Source organism: Gorilla gorilla, chromosome 9 (assembly GCF_029281585.2).
Source record: "Gorilla gorilla gorilla isolate KB3781 chromosome 9, NHGRI_mGorGor1-v2.1_pri, whole genome shotgun sequence".
Classification (NCBI taxonomy): domain Eukaryota; kingdom Metazoa; phylum Chordata; class Mammalia; order Primates; family Hominidae; genus Gorilla; species Gorilla gorilla.
Genome location: NC_073233.2, coordinates 33,704,499 through 33,718,536, shown reverse-complemented (window position 1 = coordinate 33,718,536; position 14,038 = coordinate 33,704,499). Strand labels below are relative to the sequence as shown.

The 14,038-nt window shown below is 39.1% G+C and overlaps 1 protein-coding gene across 2 annotated transcripts in view; it reads left to right on the top strand.

The window, feature by feature from the left end:
* The first annotated feature begins 2,683 nt into the window (after positions 1-2,683).
* Positions 2,684-14,038, top strand: part of CCDC34 (coiled-coil domain containing 34) — a 33,654-nt gene continuing 22,299 nt past the window's right edge. The window contains exons 1-2 of one of the 2 annotated variants that reach the window (XM_004050845.5): positions 2,684-3,089; positions 8,385-8,523. In XM_004050845.5, the coding sequence (XP_004050893.4) occupies positions 2,749-3,089; positions 8,385-8,523 (480 nt within the window). In that variant the 5' untranslated portion in view covers positions 2,684-2,748. The remainder of the gene's footprint in view (positions 3,090-8,384; positions 8,524-14,038) is intronic. The other variant, XM_055356246.2, reaches the window with a different exon arrangement.

The following is a 14,038-nucleotide window of genomic DNA, read 5'->3' as shown; positions in this document are numbered from 1 at the left end:
AACTAGGTATATTAATGAATTTAGTTTTAAAGTAAGCAAATTAAATATTTGTAAGTGGACAGTATTAGAAGAAATGTTGGAAGTAACCATTAGAAAACACTATTTTGATATTTATTTGTAAACATATAAGAACATTTTGCTGAAACTTAGAAATAAGGTTTTATCCTAAGTCTGAACTATACTCATGGAAAACAGATTATGAAATTTCAGAAAAACCATTGATTCAATCTTTATCTAAAAAGCAAATGATTAAAAAATCTGTATGATATTAAATGTAGTCAGTTGCCCAGATGCTTAGAAATACTTCAGTATTTACAATCATTAAGTCCTCATTTTACAGATGAGAAAACAAAAGGCTTAATGAAATTTAAGTGAATCCCTGAGTCACAGCAAATTTGACCCCAAACCAGAACCCAATGCCTCTTCATTTGGGACATAATTTTGTGTGTGTGTTTGTTTTAAATTTCATATATGCTTGAAATTTCCATAACAAAAAGTAGAGTAGTATAATTACCCCACCTCCCTACCCTTCACCCCATACCTGTCACTGCTTTGACAATTATCTGCAGCATGTAGTGAACCTTGTTTCATCTTCATCCTATTCACTAACCCCCTCCAATCCCTCTGCCCCTTGCATTATTTTGAAGCAAATTTAAGACATTATATTGTTTCATCTGTAAATACTAATGTCTAGGGATAAATTTTTAAAGTTGCATAATATATGCCACAGGGCTAACTGATGATGCAATTATTTAAGCAAAAGTCACTCTTATACAAGTTTCCAGAGCCAGCAAAACATAATTACCTGAAATATAGCATGGCCAAAGTACTAATTGTATGAAAAGATGTCACTAAGTCAATACCCTAAAACTTAAAGGGAGAGACACTCTTTTATACATTTGTACATTTATATATAATTCTACCCATCTCGATTATGGCTTCTCAGCTCCAGTAATGAAAAGGCACTGTAAGAAATGAGACCGCTGGACTTAATTATGTTCAAACACCAGCATCAGCACCATCTGACTCTGCCTTATACCCTTGGGGGGGGTCCAGCATTGCTAGTGCATAATGTCACCGTTGGTCATAATGATGACCCTGGCGCATCAAGAGAAGGGTATACTTTGTTTAGGAAAACATTTTAAGGGGACAAAGAAGTATATGACATTTAGATTCCCATGCGTAGAGGTTAAAGTGAAAAAGTTCTGAAGTTTACACACAACTTTTCATTGTATCTTTCTGATTCTGAGCTTAGAAACTTTGAGAATTAATAAGATAATATGACCCTGTGAGGTAAATTTTTCCCCCATTTTCAGAGGAGTGTTAGGAACGGAAAACCTATCAAGTACCAAGAAAACCACTGATTCCAGGTCCCTTTCATACTAGTGTTTTTCCCACTACAGTTATGTTTGGTTATATCTATTGGAAAACAGCTTCTCAAGCTTACCTCTTTATGAGGCCCTAAGGCAGCTCAGTGCCTTTCGATGTTACTGATTGTAGAGATGTTCTGATAAAAGGTTTTTAAATGCCAATATTGAATAACTAGGGTCGAGAACGAAAACTCCATTAGGTCAGTTTTATTCCTTGATCAACTTTATTACTCATTTGGAGTGCTCCAATTTTCTTTCATTTTGTTTTCACCGGAATTTTAAGGAAAATATTCAATTTAAATAGATTTAACCATGTCATATTTTATTAATTATAGCTCTGCCTTCTGAATTGTCTTTGGTTGCTATTACTTCTACCATAGCTAATTCTCCTGTGTTAAATTTTGCAGATCTAGATTTCATCAAAGTTTTTGTATCACTCTGGTCACTAAAAAGTTTTGTGTGATGTGTTAGCCATGGTCAATTTTCGTTTATGGTATTTCTACCGGTAATATACATTATGAACTGGACAAAAGCCCTATTTATTTACAAATGTACAGTTTTGTCAGCATGAATAAAGCATCCACCTCTCCTTTACTGCCTTTATCCCCATTCCCGAGAGTGCCCCTCAGATCCCACATAAAATGCACATCAGCATATTTACTGAGATCATTTTTCCCCACAACAGGATGAGGAACTTAAGGGCGAGACTTTTAAATCATCTATCCCTTGTGCTTTACGCAGACCCTACAATACACTAGAGGCTTCAAAGAGGTCAAAAATTCACATGTGTAGACAAATTAGGTCCCTTAAGATGCCAGGCAAACGAAGTGCTACCAAAACACGCAATGACTGTCCTAAAAGTGCGTTCTGGGATACACCTGTAAACTTGGATCAAGTTCCCTCCCCTCTCCTCAAAATATATCGACTTGTGCTGAAAGAAATCACGACCGATGCTCACAATTCTGACCTCGTAATTATACAGGGGGTGGTTTTGGTTTCTGCGTCTTTCCCTGATTCAGTGACAGGTAACATATTTCATGTACAAAATGAACTGCAACACCACGGCAAACAAGGGACAGGCCCTCAAAGTTGTCGGTAGGGAGCCAGGACCCCGCCAGTGGCGTGGGGAGACACCGTACTAAACAAGCTTGCAAACAGCAGGCACCTTCCTGCCACTGAGGAGGAAGGGCTGGCTAAGGGAGGCCGGGGCGGAGGAAGCCAAGCTCTGCAGGCCCTGACAAAGTCCTCCCGGCCTCCACGCGTCGCCATGGCAACGCGGGGTCTGTGCCGGCCGGGATTGGCCGGCCTGGCGCGCGCAGGGCCCGCTGGGAAAGCGCGTCCCCGCCGCGGCTCCGCCAGTTTGAACTTGGCGGGCCAGATGTGGGCGGCGGGGCGCTGGGGGCCTACTTTTCCCTCTTACTACGCCGGTTTCTCTGCTGACTGCAGACCCAGGTCTCGGCCCTCCTCGGGCTCCTTCTCAGTCCCTATGATGGGCGCACGTGGGCAGGGGCTGGAGGTGGTGCGCTCGCCGTCGCCGCCGCTGCCGCTGAGCTGCAGCAATTCCACCAGGTCGCTGTTGTCTCCCCTTGGCCACCAGAGCTTCCAGTTTGACGAGGACGACGGTGACGGGGAGGATGAGGAAGACGTGGATGAAGATGCCCATGATTCAGAGGCCAAAGTGGCCAGCCTGAGAGGAATGGAGTTACAGGGGTGCGCCAGGTAAACCCGAGGCCGCCCGGCCGATTCAGCCCTTGTCAAGATTCCTTAGACCCTCTTAAGTACCCCCTTCTAACACCCTCCTGCCCTCCGCCCCAAAGGCAGAGCAGGCACTTGCAGACTGAGGTGCCGTTTTTTTTTTTTTGCACATAAAGAGCCCTGTGCAAATTCTTGCAAATGACCATAGATTTCCTATGGCTCTTAATCCTTTTTTCCTGAGATATTATGATTGCTGCAGTCTCACTTCCCAGAAAAGTGCACATAGTCTCAAACACACAAAACTCTGCTACCATTTCAGGCGTTCTATGAATCCTCAAAAGCCAGATTGTGCACTGCAGAACTCTTATCCCAAACGTGAACACCAGAACGTGGTTTACTGCACGTTAGTAGTACCTATGGTTGGTTATTCTGAAAACATACTGATTGCTAGTGAAGTAGGTTGTAGTAAACAGGTCACTTTTTATAACATAAAGTGCTGAAGCACAGAGATTAGCAATGTCAACCTCAGCATGTGGAGACATGGTTAGATAGGATCTGAGCATGCACAGAGGAATGGATGTCATTGTATCAATGTTAGGACCAATGGGGTTATTAAAACTGTCTTAATTTGTTTCTTTCTACTGTTACTCACTCAGCAAACATTGTGTGCCACATATTAGTCTACGTACTGGAGACCGTAAACAAGATACTGGTCTCTACTCTCATGAATTGAAGCCTAAATCAATCCACTTATTTTACAGATAATAAAACCATGGCTCAGAATGCAAAAAGTGACTCAAAGGCATGCACCTGGTTATTAGCAGACCTGGGTCTACTACGAAGATAGACAGATCATGTTCTCTTTCCTAAACTGCATGCGTAGTATTGGGTATACAGAAGTAGGAGCAAAGGGCCTATCCCTGTAGGAATATTTCTGAGACAGGCCCAGTAATGCAGGTCTATTCTGGGATAGACTCATTACGTTTTCTTCGGAAATCATTTACAAGTTTATGATTGTCAAGCTGTGTAAGGCACAGTACAGGAGCTCTGAGAAATACAGGCCAGAGAACTCATGCTTTATGTGTAAATAGCAAGATACCCCCTTCAGTACAGGGTGTTCATATCCAGCATGAGTGAATGGAATATGGAACCCATGTGAAGTAACCTGTATACATGGTTACAGGAGTGAATTAGTTACGGATGAGAAGTAAAAGTAAGTACATTGGTGGGAATGGAGATCAGAAAGAGTAACCAAGCAAGCCACTCATCCAGGCTGATTGTAGCAACAAGAAACAGGCCTCCTCTGATCAACCTGATAGTAAAATTTAATGGTAGAGTTAGGGTTTCAGTAAATTGTTTTCATCTGGGCCTTTGTAGGTATTCTTCAGGACTGAGTTGGTTGGTCTCGAAGGTATTTAAAGTAAATTTGAAGGCTTTAGGAAATACTTTCTGAGCATAATCAACTGGACTAAGCAATCTGGACACAAGTTAGTGACCTGCGGAATAAATGACCATCGGAACTATAGCTCAGCTACTGAAACCTCGCATTAGTTTCCAAGAGCCAAAGCCCTGACTAAGTGGAGCCTGCCAGGGGAGGAGGTGAACGTATGTACGTCTCACTTATCCAAAGCCAGAATGAGCTGGTAGCATCACAGGGCTAAGGCTGCCTTCCTTATCACATTTCAGTCCCTATGAATCAAAGGAGTAGCTGGGACGTGGGTTTGAAAAGAGAATGCTGAAGTTGTCAAGCATTGTGTGTGGCAAGTATCAGATGCTTATTAGGTGCTCAATAAATGTTTGCTGACTGCATGCCCATTTCCCACTTCCTAAAGAACAGATGCATGCAGTGATTATTGTCAAATGCTTCAGAAACTTAGCACTTCCTTTCAGGAAAGGTAGATTTTTAGAAAATTTCCTCATTCTTCCTCTCCATTGGTCCTAACATTCTTTGATACAATGACATCCATTCCTCTGTGCATGCTCAGATCCTATCTAACCATGTCTCCACATGCTGAGGTTGACATTGCTAATCTCTGTGCTTCAGCACTTTGTGTTATAAAAAGTGACCTGTTTACTACAACCTACTTCACTAGCAATCAGTATGTTTTCAGAATAACCAACCACAGGTACTACTAAGGTGCAGTAAACCACGTTCTGGTGTTCAGGTTTGGGATAAGAGTTCTGGAGTCCACAATCTGGCTTTTGAGGTCAAACTGCTGACCTCTCTTTGGTGCCCTGGACAGCTTGGGGGTGACAGGATGAAGAGAGCAGGCAACCTGAGTCAGCCCTTTCATTGTTCTGGGTTTTGAGTATTCTGTGTGAAGCAGAGAGCAACCTAGAGCTGTGTGGGATTTTATGCCTTTTCTCCATGCCTCACCTGCCGTATTGATCTGACTGGCAAAACGAATCGGGTAAGGCTTCTTTGAGCTAGGCTCAGGCATCAGCTGCACATAATGGATATTACCTCAAGGTGTTTTTGGTATAAATAGTGCCATGTTTAGAGGATGCATTGACCTTCAAGGGTATTGGTCAGAACTGAGATTAAGCTCAAAGTTAGCTTCAGACAAGATAATGAGAAGTGTTTTCCTGGAATATTTTATAATGTGCTCTGGGCCTGCTGTTTATTCAGCTTTATCCTGGTTTTTCTACCACTATCCATTAGGAAAACCATGCTGTAATAAATATCGTGTTCACAAATGGCCACTTGTCAAGCCTTTCTTGATTGTAAGTAGAGCTGTAGTGTATGCACCACACATTTTGAACACATTTGTTATAAATATTAAGGAAGGAAATTTAATATTCAAAGTGTCATTTCTTAAAAGAAAAGCCCACTGATCTGTTTGTCTTTCAACGACTGTTTCCTAGGAACCTACTATATTCTAGACCCTAAGCCAGGCTCTTGAAATAAAAAAATGAGTTGAGATATATTGTCTTTAAGGAATCATGGCCTGTGGCAGAGATGAGCAAGTGACAGGAAGCCCAAGAGTTGTGGCTCCAGGCAGTGCTGGAGTTGAATTTTGAAGGGACAGTAGGAGTTCGTCATAGTAATAATAATAAATGACTTACTAAGTACTTACTGAGTTCCTGGAACTATATTAAGTGCTTTAGCGTGGATAGTTTCATGCAATTCTGCCTGTAAGGTAGCCAGCCACAACTGTCATCTCCATTTTATAGACAAGAAAACAGAAGCTTAAAGAAGTTTTTTAAAAAATGTACATAGCTTAGCTGGGCGTAGTGGCGGGTGTCTGTAATCTCAGCTACTCGGGAGGCTGAGGCAGGAGAATGGTGTGAACCAGGTAGGCGGAGCTTGCAGTGAGCGGAGATCGCGCCACTGCACTCCAGCCTAGACGACAGAGCGAGACACCGTCTCAAAAAAAAGAAAAAAGAAAAAAATGTACATAGCTAGGAAGAAGCAGATAGGATTTCACCCCAGGCTGTTTTACGCCCAAATCTAAGCTCTTAATCTGACTTTATGCGGAGGTGGAAGAAAGGAATTTCAGATTTAGGTGAAAGTTACAGGGCATGGGGCGTGGCACATTCATCAACCTGCAGGGGTTCCTAGTGAGTGAAATGTAGAGTCTGGATCAGCTGTTGGTGAAAGAAGAGGCTGGAAGATAGGCAAAGGGCTGATTCATGGGTGTCAGGCTAAGGAGTTTGGATTTTATCCTGTGGGTAAAGATGCCATTGAAGAACTTTAAGATGAGGAGTGACATGATAGAAAGATAACATTTGAGGGATGAATCTGGCAAGAGGTGTGGATAATGGTTTGAAAGGGAGAAAGGGAGACCAGTTTTGTCCAGATGGTGGTTGTAAGGTTGGAGGAAACAAGAATGGCTTTCAAAAATGGAACGAGGAATTAACATGACTAGGTGATCATGTGGGTATGGGAGGTGGGGGGGGGTCCACATGTTGACGAGGAGCAGGTGGAGTCAAAGAGCTAGGGCTTCTGGCTTGAGTAACTGGCTGGAGGGTGATAACATTCACTGACGTAGGATTGTAAGAGGAGTACACTTTCTTGGTGAGAAGGGTGGTGGGTGGATGGTAGAGGATGATTAGATTTGTTTTCAACTGATTGATATTTAAGTTGAGTTATGTATCACATAGTTGGAAATAAGGATCTGGAACTCAAGATGACGGTCTGGCCTGGAATTACTGATATAGACATCATCAGCATGTAGTGGTAGTTGAAACTACACTACAGTGGGGGCAGATGGGTTCCTTCTGCAAGACTGGGAAGGAAAGACGCATATAAGAAATAACACATCAACAGTGTCGCTTTCCCACTAGAATGCAAATTTCATAAGGGCATGAATGAATGAAGAAATAATAGTAGCAGAAAATAATGAGTAAGCTGAATCTATGAAGTAGAAAAGTTGTGCAAAGCAGTGGGTGAAGCAATTGGTTGCTATAAGCAGGAATGTGAAAGAGACAAAGAACTGAGTCTGTAATAAACTAGTCTTTAGAGCTACCTTATGTCCTGAACAACCTTGCTTTCTATGGCTGCTGATTGTTAAGCTTTTTCTCAGTTTCATGAGGCTTGTGTATCTGGCCAAGACCCTGTGTTCTTTATTTATGTATATACTTATTTCCCTGCCCCTCTTCTCTTTACCCTGAGTTGTTATTTTTCCTTACCCTCAGAAGAGACAGACTGACAGAGGTGCATGGTGGAGATGGAGACTATGGTAGGAGGTAACCAGACTAGAGAGTCATACACACCCTGTCTAAGGATTGGCAAAAGGGTGTCAACCAAAATGTTAAAGAATGTTTTGTGGCTTCTTATTTCAAAACAATTTCAAACTTATAAAAAAGGTGAAATAATATAAAGAACTTTCATTTACCCTTCACCCACAGTCCCTAATTGTTAACATGTTTGCTCTATTATTCTCTTTGTGTGCACTACATAATCTTTTTTTCCTGAACTACTTAAGGGCGGGAAAGGCAAGAGTCTGCTTTAGTATCTGATTAGGATTATATGTTGTAATGAGTAATTAGTTATCCAGGTAAGATTTTTAGAAATAAAAAAGTGTTGGCATTGAGGCAAATGTATAGGGTGTGGGTTATCCCAATGGGGTTTTAAATAACGTGGTTTTAGAAGGTGAAGGAATTCAAAGGCAGTTTGATAGGTAAACTAATTCAAATATTAGAATTTCTTTTCATGATTTTTTAAATGTATACTTATGTATAATTCATGTATATTTGTAAAAATCACAATATTGAAAATACACTGTTAAGTTTTGCTTTTACTGTACAGTTAAGTGATTTGGACTAGGAAGCAAAAGAGGTTCTTGCACAAGTACTATAGTAGCCTCTCTTTTGTAGCACTCAGGTTGAATCAGAAAATAACCAAGAAGAACAGAAACAGGTGCGCTTACCAGAAAGCCGCCTGACACCATGGGAGGTGTGGTTTATTGGCAAAGAAAAAGAAGAACGTGACCGGCTGCAATTGAAAGCTCTAGAGGTAAAACTAGACAGTGTTCTTTTTATTTAATCTGTGAGCTCACAAAGTAGAGCTGCAGTTGTAATTTAAAATGTTAATGTTATTATTCCTGAAAACAAAGTCTTTGCATTTATGTTAGTTTACTATATCAAATTTAATAACTAATAAGTTATAATAATAGAAATATGTTCATTGTTAGAGCATTTGGAAAATACAGCTAAGCATAATTAAGAAAATTAAAATCTCTTCTAATTTCACTGTCTGAAGATAATCATTGTTAGTATTATGACATAGCTTTCCAGATTTTCTTCTATGTAAATTATTTTGAAATATGTACAAATGTATGTATATGTTGTATGTCTACATACACTGGAGCATCAACATATGTACATTTAATTAAAGTAAATTCAACTGTATACACTCAGCAAAATTTTTAACTTTACTGAAACAAAATAGAGTCAAGAATCTACCTGCCCCCGCACCACCCCCAACCCCACCCCACCCCACCGTGTGTCACTCAGTGAGCATGTGCCCTATGTGCTGGGCAGTAGGAAACTGCTTGCTAGTCTTTCAGGGTGTTTCGGTTTCTCTGTGCCTCCTTCACTTATGGACATTTCCATGCGTGAGTCTCTTTTGAATTTTTACTATATGAACTCAAAAAATAAATAGTTTTAGATGCATTTTCACATCTCTTCTTTAATGAGAATATTCACATATTTTTTGAACTCTTACTGTTTCAGAACATGGCAACCAAATAGATTTGGATAATTTGGCATCCCCTAAACCCACTATCTAGACTATCTGAATTCTTCCTATCCAAACACTGAAGCCAGATAGATTTGAATGATGAGGGACACTTCTTCTTTTTAATGAAACACGATAAAACTCTTTTTCTCTATCATTAAACATTTTTATAACATTTAAAAATGGCTGTCTAATACTATTTAAATATATTTAAAATGTATTACATATTTGTTAAAATATAGTTATCTGGTTCACTCTTGTTGGATGTTTCAGTCTATTAGTAACTGTTGCTAAAAAAAAATCCTGGGAATTGGCCGGGCATGGCGGCTCACACCTGTAATGCCAGCACTTTGGGAGGCCGAGGCAGGTGGATCACCTGAGGTTGGGAGTTTGAGACCAGCCTGACCAACACGGAGAGACCGTCTGTACTAAAAATACAAAATCATCTGGGCGTGGTGGTGCATGCCTGTAATCCCAGCTACTCGGGAGGCTGAGGCAGGAGAACCGCTTGAACCCAGGAGGCGGAGGTTGTGGTGAGCCGAGTTCACACCATTGTACTCCAGCCTGGCCAACAAGAGCAAAACTCTGTCTAAAAAAAAAAAAAAAAAAAAAAAAAAATCCTGGGAACAAAAGCTTCATGATCTTCCTTAGAATAACTTTTCTGTTAGTTTTGAAACCAGTTATTATTTGATAAGTTTCTAACCAGGCAAGCAGTCACATGTCCCAGAGGCTTGGCATAATTCAAATGATTATGAAAACTAATACATTCTGCTGTTTTCCTATTGTATGATACTTTGTATTCTAGATTACAAATTTATTCCTGGAAAAGTGCGCTGTGAGAGTGGCACTTATTTCCTCTTGGCAGTGCACAGGGCTTGAGAAAGACCTTACGGTTGATGTTAGGCAAGAATAATAAAAACCCTGGTTCTTTTTATTTGCTGGGTGTAAGCAAGTTATTTAAACTTTTATGTTTCTATTTTCTCGTCTGCTTAAGAGGAATAAAATAATACCTGTGTCACAGGGGTTTTGTGAGGATTAAATGTAACAAAGTATAAAGATGCCTGGCTTTGTTTTTATTTGTATTGTTATTTATATCATTACTATTCATAGTCTTCTTAAAGCTTTTTCATTTATTTTCAGAATTAGGGTGTATTTTTGAATTCCCAGACTTACTTCTCTTACCTCAATGACTAAGTCCATTATTTAGTTAGTAGCTTTTAAGAATATTTGTTCATAGTGAGCACTCTATTTTTTTATGTTATAAAAACACATACCTACATATATCTCTCTATATATATGTATTTATACATATGTATGTGAAATAGCATCTTAATTTTGTGCAAAACCTGGTATTCTATTCTTTTTTCAAAAGGCTGGTCATAATTCATTAAATTGGTTTTAAACTTACAATTCGGAAAATACTGATCCAGTGAGTTAATGGTAGAACAAAATTCAATTTCTGGTATTGGGCTTTATCTACAGTCTCACAAGAAGTTACTTGTTATATTCAGAAAAGGAGGGTCACTTCAAGTCATTTTTAGTCAGTGTACAGAGAAAAGTTAATTGAATTTCAGAAGGTTAGTAAAGCCCGGGCTTGGTAGTCACACAGAACAAGGCTGAAATTTTAGCCTTGCCATTCTAATTCTGTGACATTAGAAAAGTTAATTAACTTCTCTGAGCCTCAGTTTCTTCATCTATAAGCCAGATGTTAGAGAGGCAATAGTGGAGTAGTTAAAAGTGTAAATTCTGGGTTTTGTTTTCGTTTTTTGAGACAGGGTCTCACTCTGTCACCCTTGCTGGAGTGTAGTGGTGCGATCACAGCTCACTGCAGCTTTGACCTCCCCTCCTCTTCCACTTCAGCTTCCTGAGTAGCTGGGACTGTAGGCACACGCTACCACGCCTGGCTAATTTTTGTTTTTATTGTTGTTTGTTGGGGTGGGGGGGTGGTTTGCCACGTTGCCCAGGCTGGCCTCCAACTCCTGGGCTCAAGTGACACCTCCCAAATTGCTGGGGTTACAGGTGTGAGCCACGGCGCCTGGTTTAAAAGCGTAAATTCTTGAGCCATACTTCCTGCATTCAAAATTTGGTCTTTCGGCAAATCCTTAACCTTTCTGTGTCTCAATTTCCTTATCAGTGAAAGGGGGAGAATAATATTTGCTTCATAGTGTTGTTATGAGGACTAGATGAACATCAGGATATGGACTAATATGTACAAAGCACTCAAAGTTATTATATGTGAAAGGAGATCATAATAACTCCTATGAAGATTTGTTTTGAGAACAGATTAATAAATATAAACCCTATCACAATGATAAGCATGTAGCAGGGTATAATTATTTGTAATTTGGTTCAAAGATTAAAACCTTTTTATATATTTAGTAGTTTGACATTTCTTATGGCTACTTTATTACTCAACTCTGAAGTGATTCAGTTTTAGCATGACTCTTACATATCAGTTATGCCAGGGATATCCTAACATAGGCCAACTACTCAGCTTGTTGTAAGCTCATGTTGAGCTTTTGTGGTATTCACATTCTTTCGCTGCCTTTTCCTTTATTTTGTTTTTATCTCATGTTTTCCTTATTTTTCTGTATTTACTGTATCCCTAATTTGTTTATAAACCATATCAAATTTTTAACCATAAAGAATAGTCATCTCAGATCCCTATTAAAACTAAAAAGCATGAAAGGCAGAAAAATAATTTTGCCAAGGCTTCATCCATGGCAGAACCGGGACTGGCACCTAATTCTTTGACTTCCATTTAAATGCTTTTCCCACAATATCAAGATGTATTTTAGAAATAAGTGAGTCAGACTTAGTATTTATTTTTTGATGAACTCTGGCTTTCGTATTTTCTTCCTTTAAGATTTAAGAGAACATTTGTAGGATAATTTAATCATTAAAAAGATCATCCACACTCATAAATTTGATTTGAGCATCAGACATTTGATTTGTTTCAGACGCCTCTGTGGGACTAAGTTAAAAAATTATTTTAATTCATAAAAATTACCCACTTACAAAATGGTATACATTTGTAACTTTTGTTGAGATGATAAATATGGTAAATATTGAATCAATTATCAAGCATTATGAAAAACTAGTATATTGGTTTTGTAGGTCATTTAATTTTTATTTACTTTTTAATTATTATAAATAATTATTTAGCCAACTGCTCCAGGTTCTCTATGGTCATTGGCTGATTCTAATTCTTAATATTTGCTTTAATATATTATTATAATCAGTTGTAAATTATAAAAATTACCTAGTTTGTGAGTAGTTCTGGTGCCTTCTTTTTTCTTTTTTTTTTTTAACCATCTTGCCTTTGGCCATTTTATTCATTAGCCCTTTGCCCTTAATGAGCCCTTAACGAATGAATAGGGCAGGATATAGAGCTGTTGGTGAAACTCAAAACTGTCAGTTTTTCTGATTATTATTACCTTCAGTGGTAAAAAATTATTTGAAAGTAGGCAAAACCTATTAAAATAAAAATGCATGTTTAAGATCTTCTTTGGATTTTGGTTTTCCATAATCAAGTGTTGTATTCCACGGGAAAATATTAATAGCTATCTGTAATCCTATTGAAATTCAGTGGTATACCAGAAGACCATGTAGGGGCCTTTCGAAGGAAGACTCCAGCTGTGTCCTGAAGGAGACTGGCCTTTGTGGTAAACATGGAGTCATTCAGGGTGGGAAATTCTAAGAAGGGCCAGACTTGGAAGGGAGGGTTGTGTCTCAAAATGTGATGTATATTCTGGTTTGACAAATTACTTGAACAGACATCCGAGATTAGAACACTGTTTGGGTTATTGGTAGCATTTTCTAGATACATTTTGACCCTTTTTCTTTAACCCTTCAATCAACATTAGCTAAAATTTGTTAGCCATCAAATAGGAGTACAGGGTTTCTTTTTTTCTGATTTTTTAGTTTAGGTAAATGAAGAATCTTAAAAGGTACATAAATATATAGTCAATCATGTCTTTAGTTATACATTTAAATAATTACTTTTCTTGAAAATAAAATTTGGGACTATTTTGGAAAATTTTTGATATATAGTTATCAGGTCTATATCTAGCCAATTAATTAATGTCTTTCATATTTATATATTTGTATATATACATACATATGCACATATAAACATACATATATACACATGTATTTGTATGTGTACATGTATATATATGTATAATTTTTCCCCCTTTTGTTTCCTAAGTCCAAACCCTCTTTCCCTTTTCCTTTTCCTTTTTTTTTTTTGAGATGGAGTCTCACTTTGTCACCCAGGCTGGAGTACAGTGGTACGATTTCAGCTCACTGAAACCTCTGCCTCCCAGGTTCAGGCGATTCTCCGGCCTCAGCCTCCCCAGTAGCTGGAATTACAGCCGCCTGCCACCAGACCTGGCTAATTTTTGTATTTTTAGTAAAGACAGCGTTTTACTATTTTGCCCAGGCTGGTCTCGAACCCTTGACCTCAAGTGATCCATCCGCTTCAGCTTCCCAAAGTGCTGGGATTACAGGCATGAGCCACCATGCCTGGCCCAGAGGCCCAGGCCTTCTTTTTCTTATAACTCATATACTATGGCACACTGTTAGTCAGTCTTCCTCAGAATAGTTCTCATCCCTTCAAATGCAGTCTTCAGCCTTTGTCATTAAGAGCTCTGAATTTTCCCTTTTGCTGGGTATTCTTGTTTCATATAGTTCACTTTACTTTGCCTGTCTCAAAAGACCTTCTCCATCTAGCTAGTACCACACTCAAATTTTCTACCCCCTCCCACCTCCCAATCTCTCTCCTTTCGAA